Below are 17,074 nucleotides of genomic sequence, written 5' to 3'. Positions count from 1 at the left end.
CATGCAGAATTCTGAGTTGGGGTGGAAATGTACATCCTAAACCACATAGCTACGGTGTTCCCAGAAGGCCTTTTTCCTGAGGGAACTGGAATGTAAAAATAGAAATACTATATTAGTATGTCTCAGCTATATGATATGGCAAATGTAAATCTTGAGAGTTCTGTGTGCATCAAATTTATGCTATACCCATTCAGAGAGATGAGAAGGTGTGGGGAAGGAAAAGAAAGTGAGTCCCTGAGTGGGGGGAAAATACTTTTGGAACAAAAAGGCTGCTCAGTGCACAGGATTGCAGAGTCCTTTTGGAACATCCCAAAGTAGCAAGTTAATGGACTGAATGAAAGCTGAATGAAAGCTAATAAGCTGAGATAAGCTCAAGGAGCAGATCCTTCGTTTAGGGGTACATTTAGATCTAGCATTGTCACTAGAGTCATAGGTGGATATACTTAGGCTGATATACCTTATCTGGACAGAGATAGCCCAGCTACAGTTAGGATAGAGGTAGCTTAACTACCATGCTCTCATTTCTTTCCACCTAGGCTACTGCACTGTGTTGGACAGCCTCTGAAAATTGTCTGGAAACTTCAACTGGTTCAAAATGGAGCAGTGAATTGTTAATGGTGATTGGCCAAAATGAGAGCATTATGTCAGTTACATGGGTTTCCCATCTGCACTGGTATGTCCTCTTCATGGCCTAATTCAAACTGCAATAAAGTAATAAATAAAAGTAAAATACTTGAGGCAAAGATACTTAAAACATCATCTACTCCCATTTATGTTTGCCTGGCCCTTAAGATAATCTTTTGCAGACCTTCTCTGGAGCCTCTGCCAAAGGTGAGGTAAGCGGCTACAAACAAGATGCCTTTTTCTGTTGTGGAATGGATTTCCCAGAATGACTCACCTGAAGCCTACTTTGAGGCTTTTTTGGTGGCTTTGTGGCTTTTTAGGCTTTCTTATTTTCTCAGCCATTTTACTCTTTCAGTTTCTGTGGTTTTAAATCTGTTACTGTATTTTAAAACTCTGCAGTGCTCCTAAGTTTTTGTTTTAACTGTAGTTTTTATTTTATTTTATACTATATTTTAGACTGCAGTTCTAAACTTTTATTGTATTTTTATCACAGTGTATTATATTGAGTGTTCAGAACTGCCTAGAGATCTTTGGTGCAAAAATGTAATAATTAAGGAAAAATAAATGGTAATGCAATTGTAATATTAGGGTATTAGTAGGGCATTAGGCCTCTGGAAACAGCCTAACAGAGTGTAACATGATGTTGTGATGTACCTCAGGATACATAGTACGTATGTTGTTATATTACAGTTCCCAAGATGCATATTATTCATGCACATATATACAATATGATTTAGAATGGAAAATTTGAATCTGAGATTGGACCAAAAAATTAGTACCTTATCTTAGTCACTATCACTGAAGTTTTCAGTTGCCAAGGGCTTGCAATCCTGGGTAATGACAATCCATGGTATCTACAAGAACACATACAAATGCACCCTCCCAAAACATGTGAGTACACTGGAAGAGGCAACTCTATTTAACAAATTGGTCTGATTGTGCGTCTACAGAGAGACTATTGCCACAGCTCTTGCTCATAATAAATTACAGCATCCAGGGTATCATAGGATACTAGAGTTAGACTTCTGGGGGAATGGCAACTTCAATAGCAGTGGCTTGATGCTGCTCTTTCCTGTGTCTTGTAAAGGAAGGTAATAATTACCTCCTGAGAGGTTTGTATCTCTCTGACTGACAGGTGGGCATGAAGACTTTGCATTTACTACTCTGATATCATCCAGAGGCAAGATACATGAGCTCAGAGTCCACTCTCCCATAATATTTATTTATTTATTTATTTATTACAACATTTTTATGCCGCCCCATTCGCCGAAGCCTCGGGGCGGCTTACAACATAGATAAAACAATAAGTTAAAATATCCATATAAAATAATCTTAATTAAAACACACATTATAAAATAAGCCGCCCTGGCCAGATAAAATTCAATTGTATTTAGCATTTAAAATGTTGCTTAAATAAAAAGGTCTTAGCCTGGCGCCGAAAAACAAATAACGACGGCGCCAGGCGGACCTCTCTGGGGAGCGCATTCCATAACTTAGGCGCCACCGCTGAGAAAGCCCTTCTCCGAGTAGCCACCCTCCTAATTTCTCTCACGGAGGGCTCCCAGAGAAGGGCCTCTCCCGCCGATCTCAGGGGGCGACTGGGCAAATATGGATGTAAGCGCTCCTTCAGGTAACCAGGACCCAAGCCGTTTAGGGCTTTATAGGTCATTACCAACACCTTGAATTGGTGGTGAATAATACTTTCTCTTTTGTTCTTCTTTCTTTTTTCCCATTATTATTGTATTTTATCTTGTGTTTCTGTTTTTGCCAAGGGAACAATAACAACATTTTAACTTGCTGCAGTTTAGATTTTTAAGGCATTTTTTGTCTGCATACTTTAAAGGGACTCTGGAATGGACAATTGGATGATTAACAACACTTTACATACAAGCTGTTTAAAGTTTCTGATTTAGAACTAAGAATCGGAAAGTAAACTGACCCCGGCATGAGAATACTAATTGGGACTACATTTATATCCATTCTGTGGCTTTTAAATTGAAGAATATTTGTGTTTTCTGGACAGCTTAGACTGAAATTCCGTTTTCCCCCAATAAATTCTTGTCTGTATGTTTGGAAGCCTATGAAAAGGATATTTTTCAATACCTCATTTGACCTGCAATAGAATTTTATTTTGCGAACTCTTTGATATCACTCAAGAAATTAATTATGGACCCTACCAACCAGTTGTGACTGAGGCTTCTGTGTGTTGGTGGAGATGATCTCTTTTTCGCTGTCACCATTTTCTGAGGAGTGGCTGCTTGCATGAGTTGAGAGAATCCTTGATGCTGTTGCTTTACTGATAAATGACTTCTTTTAAAAGACAATTGTATCTCCCTAGAGATATGAATTGAACTGGGATGGGAAGTATGATCTTTTGGATATTTTTGATCTCTGATCTCCTTTGCTTTTGGCTTTATGAGAATAAAGTTTCGAGGCAGTGATAAAGTGAGGTGGAGATCAGCGTCACCTACTGGAGCTCAAGAGAAGGGAGGCTGAGGCCACCTGCTGTGAAAGCAATGATTAAACAATGTTTCTATTTAATAAAAGAACTTATGCAACCATAGATTGATTTGAAGACTTTCAACACTACTTGTTGAAATAAGTAGATATCAGAGTTCTTTTATATGGAAGTCTCTTCTGAACAATCTTTCTTCTAACAAACTAATCACAACTGATATTGTAAGAGAGATAGAATATTACTAGTATGTATAATATAACAGAACATTGATTAACTGATTTTATTTTTTGCACTATTTTTTCTGGTTTTCCTCGCTCTTTCTCTCTGTCTCTGTCTCTCTGTCTCTCTCTCCCATTTTCCCCCTCCTTTTTCTAACTTCTCTGCTCTTTCCTCCCTTTTCATCTTTTGTAAAATTCTGTACTGCTTTGGAAGTTTTGTTAAATTGTGACATTAATTACAGCAATGAAGGAATGCAGAAGTTGGATGTTTCAAGGGGAGGGGAGGAAAGAAGCATTAATTTAGAAGCCTAAGCTGAATTATATGCCACAGAATTATTGAAAGATACTCTGAGTTTTTTAAATGTACAATAAAGGCAAAATAAAGGTCTTATCTATTAATATCAATGGGATGCGGTCCCCCTCCAAACGAATTAAAGTTTTTAACTTTTTAAGGAATCAGAGGGATATGTATTCAAGAAACCCATATAAACAAAAAATGTTCATATTTTGTAAAAGCCTGGGTAAACTTTATGCAGGCTCAGCAGAGATTAAAAAGGGAGTTGCTATTTATATTAGTAATGAAGGACTAAATGTGATAGAAGAATTTAAAGACCTAGAGGGAAGGTTTATTGTTTTGATGATTAGATTTCCGAGTGGGAAAATTAATACACTGACAGTGATTTGTTCTCCAAATGATGAAAAAGAAAAAATATGAACAATTATTCATATTTTTGCTATTGGATTTTCAAGAAGGAGAAGTTATTGGTGATTTAAATGTAGTTATAGATCTAAACAAGGACAAGTCAAAAAAAGCAAGAGGTGATAAATCACCTAAAAATGTTTTTAATGTTGCAGTTGGCAGATGCATGGGGATTCAAAAATCCTGCACTTAGGGATTATACTTTCTTCTCTGACAGACATGAGATATGTTCAAGAATTGACATGTGCTGGATATCTAAAATGTTAATTTTGAATTTAGAGGCAGTACTGATTTTACCCAAGATACTTTCTGATCATAATCCATTGAAGATAATACGGCAGGAAGAAGAGTTCGGAGGAAGAAGATGGAGTCTTAAGTCAGGAGAAGTACTGGAAGAATTTTTTAGATTAAATAATACAAATGATGTCTCCATAACCACTATTTGGAAAGCCAGTAAAGCATATATGAAAGGATATTTTTTAGAAACAATGTCTAAGGAAGAGAGAGAGACATTATCACACACACAAAAAGTCTTTTGGAGCAAATTCAAATGCTAAAGGGTCAACCTAAAAAGAACCAAGATAAACTAATTCTAACTGAAGTCAGGCAATTAAGGTATCTGCTAGATTTCAATGTATTTTATTGTGTTGTAAGCCGCCCCGAGGCTTCGGCAAGGGGCGGCATAGAAATGTAATAATAATAATAATAATAATAATAATAATAATAATAATAATAAGCTAGAGACAAAGGAGATACAAAAGAAGTTGAGACTTTTGAGACAGAGACTTTTAAGCTAGAGACCAGAATAGCAGCTCAGGTGGCTGCGATTGACTGTAGACCCAGTCCTGCAACCACCAGGGCTGCTATTCTGGTCTCTGGCTAGAAAAGGGAGCCCTGGTGCTGCCCCAGAACCTCATATACAGACACAACACACGAACAGCATCAGTATATTGTGTGCTGTAATGGACGTACTTAATGCATGGATGCAAAACGCAAGATGGCTGCAAAAAGAAAGAGCTATTCCATCAAGTACAAGAAAGGCATTGTGGAGGGCTCTCGGGGCGAGAATCTTACCGCTTTCGTAAGAAAAAAAAATAACACATCACCTGAAAATAAGCCCTAGTGCGTTTTTTCGAGGAAAAATTAATGTAAGACCTAGTCTTATTTTTGGAGAAACACAGTAGAACAGAGTGAGGCCATCTAGTCTGACCCCATCTAGAGTTTTCATTCTAATCTGATGTCCATGTTCACTAATCTGTAGTTTCAAGGCTCTACATATTCTTACGAAGGGCAAAAGAAAGCACAGAAAAAATACATTTGTTGACTGACACATTTATGTGAAATACACACACACACACACACAACACAGAAACCCCAAAGCACACACCAAACTTCACCAAAGAAACACATAAATCATCTTTTTTTCCACACACACCAGAAAAAATAAAGGGAACAAGTCAAAACACCTCACACAACACTAATGGTACATTTGCATTTTTTCCAGGTATACTAGACTGCATCCACCTACCGTTTTACTTTTCTAAGACCCTCAAGGGCCTATAGACATTCTTGAAAATAAAGGTGCTGAGAGCAGCAAGCTTGCTGCAAAAGAGGTATTTGTGGGAACACTGGTGTTCACAGGGATGATACTGGAAGGCTGTTGTATGGTATGTGGTTGGGAGTATTTGTTGCATGCATTAGAACTCGAAAAATGTGTATGCATCCAATTATTTATAACTTTGCAATTGCATATCTTAGTATAATATAACTGAACATCATAATTATTAGAAATAGAAATAATCAGTGGTAGAACCAGAGAAAAGACAGCTCTGCCCAGGATAAAAGAAATGGAGAAGGAATCAGAAGGTACTAAGCATAATACAAAGATCTTTCAGTGACGGATCCCTCATTTTCCTATGTGAAAGATGGACACACACCATTGTTGGATGCCTCTTCACAATGCTGAGCAAAAAATACATTATAATAAGACTACGTATCTATATCAGATATGTTTTGACATGTGAAATTCCGTGTTAAGTTGTTTCATTCTCATTAGTAAAAATAAGTACAGACTGAAGATGCAAACCCAAAGACAACAAGAATAGGAGGAGCACAACCTAGGTAGATCAGTCCTGGATAAATGAGTGCTCATGAGTTGGAACGGTCTGTTATATGTTCTAGAAAATTCTTGTCATGCTTTGTCCTTACAAAGATAAATAGCTCTGCTGTGGCATGTCAACCATTGTCCTGAAACAGCCGAAAGGTCTTTCCTTTCTTCATCACATGAAAAATTCCCAAGGGAGAAAATGCATGGTTAATGCTATATAATATCCCTAAGCCACAGCTGATAATATCCCTAAAATTGCAGAGTAACAAACCAACGCTATTCTATATTGTCAGAGACATAAAGCATGAAAGAGGTAATCTGTGTATGTTTTGGAAAAAATGCCCCCCAACCCAAAAAACCCCACACCATTATATAACAGAATCAAGATCAGCTGCAATGCAAATACAGGCAGCCCCCAAGTTACTAAAGCACAAGTTACATACAATCCATACTTATGCATGAGCTGCCATAAAGTCTATTAATTTTTTAAAAATTACTATGGAAAATCTTCATCACCATAGAGAGAGTAGAAGGGGGGAAAGGGAGGCCTCCAAAGGATGCTTTCCTGTCCCACCATCTGGAGAGGGAAATCTCTCTAGCATCTCCTTGCTGTAGAGGAGGCACTAGTGGATCTATATTCACAGTTTTTCCACTTTCATGGGGGTCCTGTGCCCCTTACCCCTGCAAATGTGGAGGTTCAACTATACATGATCTTTCTTATATACAAATTCAACTTAAAGAAGAATTTCCATTTTCTCAGGAGTAGAACTTGCTCATAACCAGGGGGCTACTTGAACATACAATTTAAAGATGTACAATACTCATAATCAAATTTATAGCCAAATATGTAAGTTTAAACTAATAGTATACCCTGGAGTTGAAAGTGATGACACAACTCAGGATATGGCTTGAGTGCAGATGAGGAAAACGCCCAGTAAGTGCAAGCAAAGCCTGGTATGTGCCTACATTTGGGTTTGTTTAGAGACAGTGAAGGTGGCAAACAAACAATATCTCACTGCCTCTCCAAACTTTTCTTTGCTACTCAACACAGTTTTCTGAAGTTGTTTGGGGCGCTGAACACTTTGGAACCATCTTTGGCCTGCTATAATGGTCAAAAGGGTGAACGCCACCCTTGGTTGCATAGCCAGAAGTGTGGCTTCTAGATCAAGTGAGGTATTACTACCACTCTACACAACTCTAGTGTGCCTGCAACTGGAGCACTGTGTTCAGTTTTGGGCCCCTCATTACAGAAAGGATATAGCCAGGTTGGAGTCAGTGCAGCGTAGGGCCACAAGGTTGGTGGCCAGTTTGCAGGGGATGCCGTATGAGGCGAGACTGAGGGAACTGGGTCTCTTCAGCTTGGATAAGAGGAGACTCAGAGGGGATATGTTGGCAACATACAGGTATGTGAGGGGATGTCACATGGAGATGGCTAGAGACCTGTTCTCCCCTGCAGAGGAAGGCAGAATGCGCTCCAACAGAGCAAAGCTCAGGGAGCCAAGGTTTCGTTTGGATGCCAGGAAGCACTTCCTGACAGTCAGGACTCCGAAGGTGTGGAATGGGCTTCCCCGGGAGGTGGTTGAGGCCCCATCAGTGCGGGTGTTCAAGGAAAGGCTGGACGTCCACATGGCGGGCATGCTGTGAGCGGAGCTGGCTGGTGCTGGAGGTCAGACTAGATGGCCCGGGAGACCCCTTCTGACTCGCTCTGTTTTCTATGTTTCTATGTTTTCTATAATTTACTCACTGGGCACTTCCAGGAAAAAAAAAAACCTCTTGCATCTGCCAGGACATGGACTCGAACTGATGTTTTTAATGTTTTGTTGCTTTTATGACTTGTTTATTTTTATCGTCTGTTTTATGGATTGTTGTAAACCACCCAGAGATCTTCAGAGATCTGGGTACAGAAAGGAAATTGCTGATGGTGATGACATTCACATTAGGGGGAGAAGGTCAAATTGACTCAGCTCAGCACTTTCATGTTTATGGCTTTATGTCTCTCCAGCATTGATTCCAAGGGAAACCTTGAAAAACTTGGTCAGATATTTTTTATAAGACCACATGTAGAAAGTTTTAATTATTATAGCTATATACTAATTATAACAGTGTTGTGTTTTACTCTGCACTTTTAGGACTATTCTCACCCTGGAAAATCATAGTCTTTGGCAATTAATTTTACTGGACCAATTTCACCATCTATAACATTGTTCTTAAATTTTAAACATGGTAATAATTAGGAGAAACAAATATGCCAGCAATTCATAATAGATAAAGAAAATAAAGGTAATTGCTTTTCCATTTTAAGAAATGGAAATAAAAATGCAATCCAGAGTGACTCTATTTTGTGAAAATATATGGCTAAACAGTATTATAGCATTTTGTTAAATAATATTGCATATCATGTGACCCTTCAAAGACACAAAGGGTAAGATTGGGGATAGAGTTCAAACAAAGTTCCATTCTATGGTGTGAAAGAAAAAAGGGCCTTCCAAGAACCCAAGATGTATTGGGAAAAGAAGAATCTATTCAGCAGCATGCAGATTGTCCTATATATTTCTACACTTGTAGCAACCTGTCACTCATCTTTCATGGAAGACTGTGTTTAATTATGGTTTTTAAGTGCTTTCTCCTGCTACCATAGGTGTGCTGTTAGGCTGAGGCTGGATTTTTCCATGAGTACTTGAGAGGTTGTTCTACCAGGAGGAAGCACCACCTCTCTATCTCACAGTAAGAACTTGAAATAGGATGACAGTTTTGAATGGGAAAAGCAGATAATCCTTGTAGATTATTAATATACTAAAATGTTGTAGGGATTGAACCTATTCCTCTTATAATACAGTCTACAAAACTTGGTGAATTAAAATCCAATTCACAAGTGAAACAAGAACTGGAATTCATGATTGAATTTTCAAGGCTAGTGAAAGCAGAGACAAGCTGAGGATTAGTTTCACATTCTGTGGAAAAGTCCAGTGAGCTAGTTGATATTGGGGGGGAGGGGTCATATAGGGTCAGGTTAGGAGGATGGAGTGGTTGAGAAGCATCTGGTGCCCCAGACAATTGGCTCATACTTTCAAGCATGCTCTACTTTCAAGATGGAGTCTGCTCCTTTTGGTTTGGAAAGGAGGATAAGGTATTCAGTTTAGAACCAAACTGTCGAGGCCAGTCTTCTTCTCCTTCCAAGCAGATCATGCTTTCTAACTAAAGTCAATATGATGTTAAAGCTGACCAGTGAGGTTGGCTTTGTGATATAAAAGAAGAATATTGCAGAAGTCAATAACAAAAACAAAACAAAATTAGGAGTTACTCATTTGGAACCTAAAATAATCAGTATTGACTTGTGGAAAAAAAATAGCCTTCTCATACAGACCCAAATCTTATTATCTAAAAGTTCAATTGTTCTGCCCAATTAGGAGATCCCTTTTTTCAGTGTTTTTGTCTTCAACTTAGCACCCTTAGATTTGTCAATAATTAGAGATACGGAGAATGAAGACATATTGGTTTCTTCACATTTCTAACCAACTATGACAAAACCAGAAATTGTAGTCCTGTGCTCTGACTCATGACTATCACTGAACTTTCAAGAGAAACCATTAGACGTACAAATCTGAAATAAAACAGTGTTTTTGCTTTTATTCAAAGGATAAGCAATCTAATAATAAAAAGAAAGAAAAATGCCACAATAACTATCAGCAATAATTATCACCATCAACTTTAGCAGTTAATTACATACCAAGGGAGGCACTCTTGCATAGCTGTTTACTAAAGGCAACCTGGATAAGCTGATTATGATGTTCTTAAGAATAGGGGTGAGGAATGCTGGGATATGGCTATTTTTCTTGTGCCCCAAAGCCAAAACAGATTGTAGACACTCCACCAGCTCTGCTACTGTTTCACAAGCTGCTGTTATATGATCACATTCTTAAATTGAGAGACAAAATATAGGTTAGTTACAAGAATCTCAAATAAATAAGAACATGTTAACCCTAAATAGCTCCAAATACAGAGAGACTCCAAGTTATGAACATCAAAATGTCATTGCCAGACAGAGACAGAGGAAGTATAAGGGGAGAGAGGGAGGCCTCCAAAGCATGTCTTCTTGCCCTGCCCATTCAGGGAAGGAAATCTTTCTGGCATTTCCTTGCTGCAAAGAGGAGGTGCTGGTAAGTTTGGGCAAGGGGGCCTAGAGATATTTGTGATTTTTCCACTTTCATAGGGGTTCCCACACCATGGTCCTGATGAGCAGCCCCCACTTGATTTGTCCCAAGAGGCAATAAGCACCCTTCCCAGCAACTGTTATACTGAATTTTTTTTAGGTATAATAAAGATAGACATGTAATTTGGCTTTGATACATTAACATAACATTGAAATGATGCAAGTAACTGCAGCAAATAGGGAATTACATAGTATGATGTCCAAAATATACCACACGTTAAAAACAAGAGCAGCTGGCAAAATCTTCTATTACTTAACTGAAAATACAATTGCAGGCACATTTCAAGCTTGCTCTATACTTACTTGGTGCTTGTAAACCCACTTCTTCACTGGAAGCTTTTCTAAGATTCTTCTTCTTTTCTGGACTAAGAAGCCAATTTCCAGGTTCAACTGCCACTAGATGAGACATTGAATTTGAGAAATGAGTTAAGATTTCCTGGAGTATCAATAGGCAAGGATCTTAGTTTGCAAGCTTGAGCTTAAACTAAATGTTACAGATTCAGAACACTGAGCTGCACAACTAACAACCTTTTTCGCCAGGTATGAGTGGTAGAAACAGGGGAAGGTGTTTGATTTCATGGATTTCCGTATGCTAATACATATCCAATCAACTCATTAACTATTTTGCTACAGCAAATGAAACAAAGATCTCATGGTACCATGCTGAATGGCTTGGGTAAATAAAAAGTAGAAATGATAAAAAAAATAGTCCCTAAAAGAATTTGTAAAGCTTTTTTGTAGATGACATGGTTTTGGGATGGGCCAGTTTACTTCAAGGGAGTTAATCACACTACTTACCTGCTTCTATAATGAACTGGATACAGTTGATAAGAGAGCAAGCATGTGTGATATATGCTGCTGAAGCCAGCAAGTTCCATAAATTAGATTGTTGTAATGTCAAACAGCAGCACTCCAACACAGCTTGGAGATCTATGCTTAGTGGAATATGCTTATGTATTAAATGCCATGAAAGCATCTGTGGGGGAAAAATACAATTTCAGATTATTTGGAGTTGCATCTCAGTGAAAGAACTTATGCTTTGCATGCAGCAGGTTCCAAGTTCATTCCCTGGTGTCCCAGGACTGGTAAAACTTGTGCCTGAAACCCAGGAGAACTGCTGCTGGATACTGTTAGCAATACTGGATTAGAGGGACCAGTGGTCCGATTCTATGATCTTGCTGTATTCTAATATATGGCTCTTGCAGTTACTAATATATTGTATAACACCTAATTTGGAAGACTTGAGGAACAATTTAATAACATTGTTTCCAGTCCATGTACAGTCATTTTCTAAACATGCTTTGCAACTTCCACTCATACAGTTCTTAACATAGTTTCAAATGCTTTTTAGCTATGCCATTGAAGCAGAAATAAGGCCAGATAAAACTAAAAAGTCATTGGGACTGAAAGATTTCTTGTACTTGTTAAGCATGTGATAGTAGAGTATTGCTTAATACATGTGATGCATTTGTTGTCTTACCTCTAGTAACATTACAACAAACTTCACAATATCATTTTCTTTGTCAGGTGGAATACGAAGGGAGGTTGGCAGTTTAGAAAGTAACACAAGATACTGACTTAAAGCGCGAGACAGGACCATTGTAGATTGATATACCACCGTGTCTCCTATAAAAAAAGAATATGGTCAGGAACATCTGTAGCCCTCAGATTTTGTAAATGAACTCATACTCACACATTTTAAATATTGCAAATATATTACTTCTGAAAGAGACAGGTGCTATTTCACAATGAATTAAACCCTAACTCCTGCCTTATTTTTTTCCTAACAAAAGTACTTATAATTGAATAAAATAAACTTTTGCTTATAGAATTAGTTTGACCTAAGAGAATCAAAAACAAACGGTAGTTTAAATCCAAAGTTGCTCATAATTATCTGGCTAAGCAACCACTTAATCCTATTAAGATCTTTAATTGGTTTAATATTAAGATTACTCAGATTTCAAATTTCAAGAAGCACAAAATCTTGAGATGCATTTTTCTTGAATATAAATTATGATTCTTCATGGTACATTTCCATGTGTTTTCTTTATTTAATTCTGCTAATACTGAGATAAATAACATGAAGCCAAAATTCAGCAAGCCAAGCAGATTATACAATCAATAGCAAATCAGAATATTAAGAAAGAACAAAACAGAAAAATATGGACTAAAAATATCTAACAGCAGAAAAATTAGAAGATCAGGTCTTAGATTTTTTTTTAAATTGCAAGATTGTTTAAATGGTCCAGGTATATACCACAAACAATGATAATAAAAGAGGTGCCAGCCAAGTGTCAACACAGGTATAAACCCCTTCTTTCAATCTTATCCTTCTCCAGAAGACTTAAACAAGATGATAGAAGCACAGATGTGGGAGAAGCATCTGCCCATGTGAAAAGCTGAATCCAAACTAAAACATCCCCCCTTACCTCCCTTTCAGAAAAGATTACTTATGTTCGTCTTCTCATCTCCACCACAAAGTTTATTAATCATATTTCGTCAATCATCCAATTATTTTCTTAAAATCTTGACTGGCAACATCCCATATAAAAAATTAATCACAGGAGTTTAATTTTATATATTGCTATTCTACCAAACCATGATAATCCTACTTTCCTGAATTGGTACATTTTATCTTTTATTTCCAATTTCAATATAGCAACATTATTCTTTATTAAACATTGGATTTTTTTTAAATATTCATACCTAGGTGTTTGATAATGTAACTTATTATCTTAATCTGAAACATATTCTTAATTCCCTCCATTTCTTCTTCCTTGCAGTTAAACAACAATAGTGATTTATTTTGATTCTGGGACCACAAGCTAAGGTTCCTGGAAGACGGACTCTTGGCAAATGGGCTGCATTTCACAAAGAATGGGAAGCAGATGTTTGGCCACTAATGAAACAGTTCATCAGGAGGGCTTTAAACTAAAACCTACAGGGGAGGGAGATGTGCAGTGTGCCATACCATCACCTGGCAAAGACTTATGTATTTCAACATAGAAAAAAGCAGGGCCCAACACCAGTTTCCAAAAAACATAGGAAGAAAACCAGGGCACAGCCAGAATGAACTTTGATGTCTCTACACATTGGCTTACAGTATGGGAAACAAGCAACACACACTTAAGCTCATAGTACATGAGGGCAATTATGATCTTCTAGGAATAATTGAAACTTGGTGCGATGACTCACATGATCGGAACTCTACAATTGATGGATACAACCTGCTCAAGAAAAATAGAAAGGACAGAAAGGCAGCTGGAGTTGCACTACATGTGAGAGGCACATATATCTGCACAGAAATCCAAGAAGAACTTAGTAGCCCCATTGAAAAGCATCTGACTAAATTTAAAGGGAACAGAAAATTACAAAATGGTTATTGGCATTTGTTACTGACCTTCTAGTCAAAAAGAGGACAAGAATGCAATCTTTGAAAAGCAACTTTCCAGCATTTCCAAGAATGATGTAGTCATCATGGGGGACTTCAATTTCTCTGATATATGCTGGGAAACAAATTCTGCCAAGCTTGGCCCCTCCAAGAGATTCAGCTATCCTTGATTTAATACTAACAGGAATGACCTGGTGGACAAAATAACAACCAGGGGAACTCTGGGGGAAAGTGACCATGCAATACTTGAATTCTCCATTCTAAAAGAGACAAAGGGTAACAGGAGCCAAACATGCATCCTGGACTTCAGGAAAGCCAAATTTAATGAACTCAGAAAAATGATAAGTGCCATGATAACACACCCTTAAGGGAAAAGGAGTCCAAGAGGGATGGAAAGTTTTGAAAACTAAGATGCTCCAAGCACAACTATGAACAATTCCATCAAGAAAAATGTGTAGAAGACAGCAGAAGAAGCCCACATGGCTCCACAAAAAGTTAAGTGACAGCCTGAAAGAAGAAAAGAACAGGTACAGGAAGTGGAAGCAGGGTCAGGTGACAAAGAAAGAGTATAAACCAATAGCAAGGAGTTGCAGGGATGGCATCAGGAGGACTAAAGCAGGAAATAATCTGAGAATAGCAAGAGATGCTAAGCACAACAAGAAAGCCTTCTTCAGATCCATCCAGAACAAAAGACATGGGAAAAAGAAGGGTGTTCAGCTACTTAAAGTGGATGGCAGAGTGATAACAGATGACAAGGAAAAGGCAGAGGTGTTCAATTCCTACTTCACCTCAGTCTTCTCCCACAAGGAAATCTGTAATCAAGAGGAAGCATGAGCTGAAAGTCAGAGATGACAGCCCAAGATTGACAGACAAATGGTCAAGGAATAACTAGGTGGAATAGACATGTTCAAATCGCCAGGGCCTGATGAACTCCACCCCAGAGTCATAAAAGAGCTAGTGAAGGAATTCCCAGAACCACCGGCTATTATCTTTGAAAAATCTTGGAAAACAGGAGAAGTCCAAGATGACTGGAGAAGGGCTAATGTTGTCCCTATATTCAAAAAGGGGACAACATTAGCCTAACCCTAACCCCTTCCTGGAAGAGCCAGAGGAAGGAAATTCACCCCTTTGCATCTTGAATGCCTTTAGTGTGGAACATACCACAACCTCCAGAGGTAATTGGTTCCATTGTTTTATTGCTCTAACAATCAGAAAGTTCTTCCTGATGTTCAGCTGGAACCTGGCTCTGAAAGGATCAAGTGCAAGCATAATTGTCAAAACAGAAGGCACAGCAAACAGCCTCCCTTATAAAAAGCTGCACACTGACCTAATGAGCCAGCTGTGCTGATTTACAGCCAGCTATACATTAGCCCAGCCAGAGCTTGCTATCAGTTCTGTTGTAGACACCAGCATTTCAACCCAGTGTTAACTATGATCTTAAGGACTGGACAGATTCTTTGGCCTCTTTCTACCTCCCAGGCCACACTTTTGGACACTCCTGTCTGACCTATATACTTGGCACAACAGATTTTATGGCCTGACCTCTGGACTGGTGTGGCTTCTCCTTACAAAGATACTGTAGGCAGAACTTGGCAATTGCAGACATAGCAGCAGGAAACCTTTGATTGAAGGATTACAGTCCGCAGCTGAAACAAGCTGCATTAACACTGTGGGTATAATTCAACTGGAAATGAGACTTGAATTCATTTAAAGTATCAGAGTGCTCCCCAAGCATCTCTACCTATCCTGGGCAGAAATTCCCTTCTTACATTATTTGCTCTCAGATGGAACACAATTTCCTTGCATAGGAAGATTGCTGCTGACTAACTTTGCCTTCTCCCTGTCACCTGTTAACATTCATCATCTTCCCCAAGCAGTAGACCTATCCCTTCCTTATTATTCTAATAATAGACAAAGACATCCTTTTTATTTTTGTATTCTACAAAAGACTCAGTTCATTCTAAGCCTTAGCCTTCCTGACGCCATAGACCTTCTGGTTCTATTGAAGTCATCATTGATTTCATGTCCTTCTTTCCATTTCCTATACACATTTTTTTTAAAGTTTAGCCTTGTGTAGCCATGAATTTTTAGATGCCTTCATTTTTTCTTCTCATTGGACTTATTTGCAGTTTGCATTCAGTATTTCACTTTCCAGGATCTTTCATTCTTCTTGAATTTTTTTCTCCATCAAAGTTCTGGTCATGTTATTCCACTTAACTTCTGAGCTCTTTGCAACTAGGTTTCCCAAAGTCCAAGGATATATACAGCTATGCCCAATTTTCACAATCCTCATTTGATCACTTATCCCATCACTTTCACTTCACTAGCCAGCTCTTCCTTGTTAGTCTGGATCAAGTTCAGGAAAACAATTCCTTTCTGTTCCTTCCTCTGCCTCCTGAGGGATTAAGCTGTCAGCATAGTTGAAATCCCCTGCATTGTATGAACAGTAGTGAACTGTCCCAGTAGTAGAATGGGTAGTGAATTTTCCCAGTGTCCAAAAGCCAGAACTGGATGGAACACTGGGCTGAAGTATTTGCTACCAGAAGGGACACCTTCCATGACAGCAGCAGACATCAGTTGTCACCCTGGGTTCAGACATCAAGTGACTCCAATTAGATGTTATGGAATGAGTTGGTGAAGTGATACTAGAAAGCCTTCAGAAGAAGAGTTGAGACAAACAGAGGGAAAAATAGTGAACTTTTAATTGGATTTAGAAGGCTGAAGCAGCTGCTAAGTAGATGCTGATGGATGATATTTTCAATCCCCCTTTAAAGAGGAAATAGAGGACAGGAGGAGAATATATTTCATTGTGCATTAATACCGGTCAAATCCTTCTTGGGATGAAAGGAAGAAAATGCTTTCCACTGCATCCCACAAGATCTCATGGTAGTAAGGCTCCAAAAATGCATGAAGTACCAATTCTCAGGAAGGTTGGTACTTCCCAGGGTTAAGGAAGGTTCCTCTATACTGTAAGGTGAGAACATTTGGGTGCAGCACTTTCTCCTGATTCTGAAAATTAGGTTTGGACACAACAAAAGCTGAAGGAAGGTTTTATTTGGGCATCTGGAACAGCTGGATGAACCATGACTGTCTGGGCCACCATGGAGTGATGAGAATGCTATTTGTTCTGTCTCAATGAATTTTTGCTAGTATTCTCCTGATTAGAGGAAAAGCAGGAAATAGGTAGAAGCACATCCTGTCCAATCCATAAGCAAAACTTTTCCAAAAGATTCTTGGCCTATTCCTTCCTAGAACAGAAACAGTGGCCCCATGTGGCAAAATGTTTGATGGCCTGCATCCCCCACATTGAGAAAATCTTGTTCAGTACACCAGTGTGTAGCTGCCATTCGTGTGAAGCATGATTCA

The 17,074-nt window shown here is 38.5% G+C and overlaps 1 protein-coding gene across 8 annotated transcripts in view; it reads right to left on the bottom strand.

Annotated features, from left to right (window-relative positions):
* The window catches only part of HTT (huntingtin), a 454,323-nt gene that overhangs the window by 133,105 nt on the left and 304,144 nt on the right, over positions 1–17,074 (bottom strand). For all 8 annotated transcript variants that reach the window (XR_006413521.1, XM_044417924.1, XM_044417925.1 and 5 more), the window contains 4 exons: positions 11,798–11,943; positions 11,116–11,293; positions 10,621–10,713; positions 9,835–10,022 (listed from right to left, as the gene is read on the bottom strand). Coding sequence is in view for 7 of the 8 variants with exons in the window: in XM_044417924.1 (XP_044273859.1) it covers positions 9,835–10,022; positions 10,621–10,713; positions 11,116–11,293; positions 11,798–11,943 (605 nt within the window). In the remaining variant the exon portion in view is untranslated. The remainder of the gene's footprint in view (positions 1–9,834; positions 10,023–10,620; positions 10,714–11,115; positions 11,294–11,797; positions 11,944–17,074) is intronic.

The sequence above is a fragment of the Varanus komodoensis genome, unplaced genomic scaffold (genome assembly GCF_004798865.1).
Source record: "Varanus komodoensis strain SLA01 unplaced genomic scaffold, ASM479886v1 scaffold9, whole genome shotgun sequence".
Lineage (NCBI taxonomy): Eukaryota > Metazoa > Chordata > Lepidosauria > Squamata > Varanidae > Varanus > Varanus komodoensis.
Note: the sequence above shows the minus strand (reverse complement) of the source record. Positions and strands in the feature narration are given on the sequence as shown.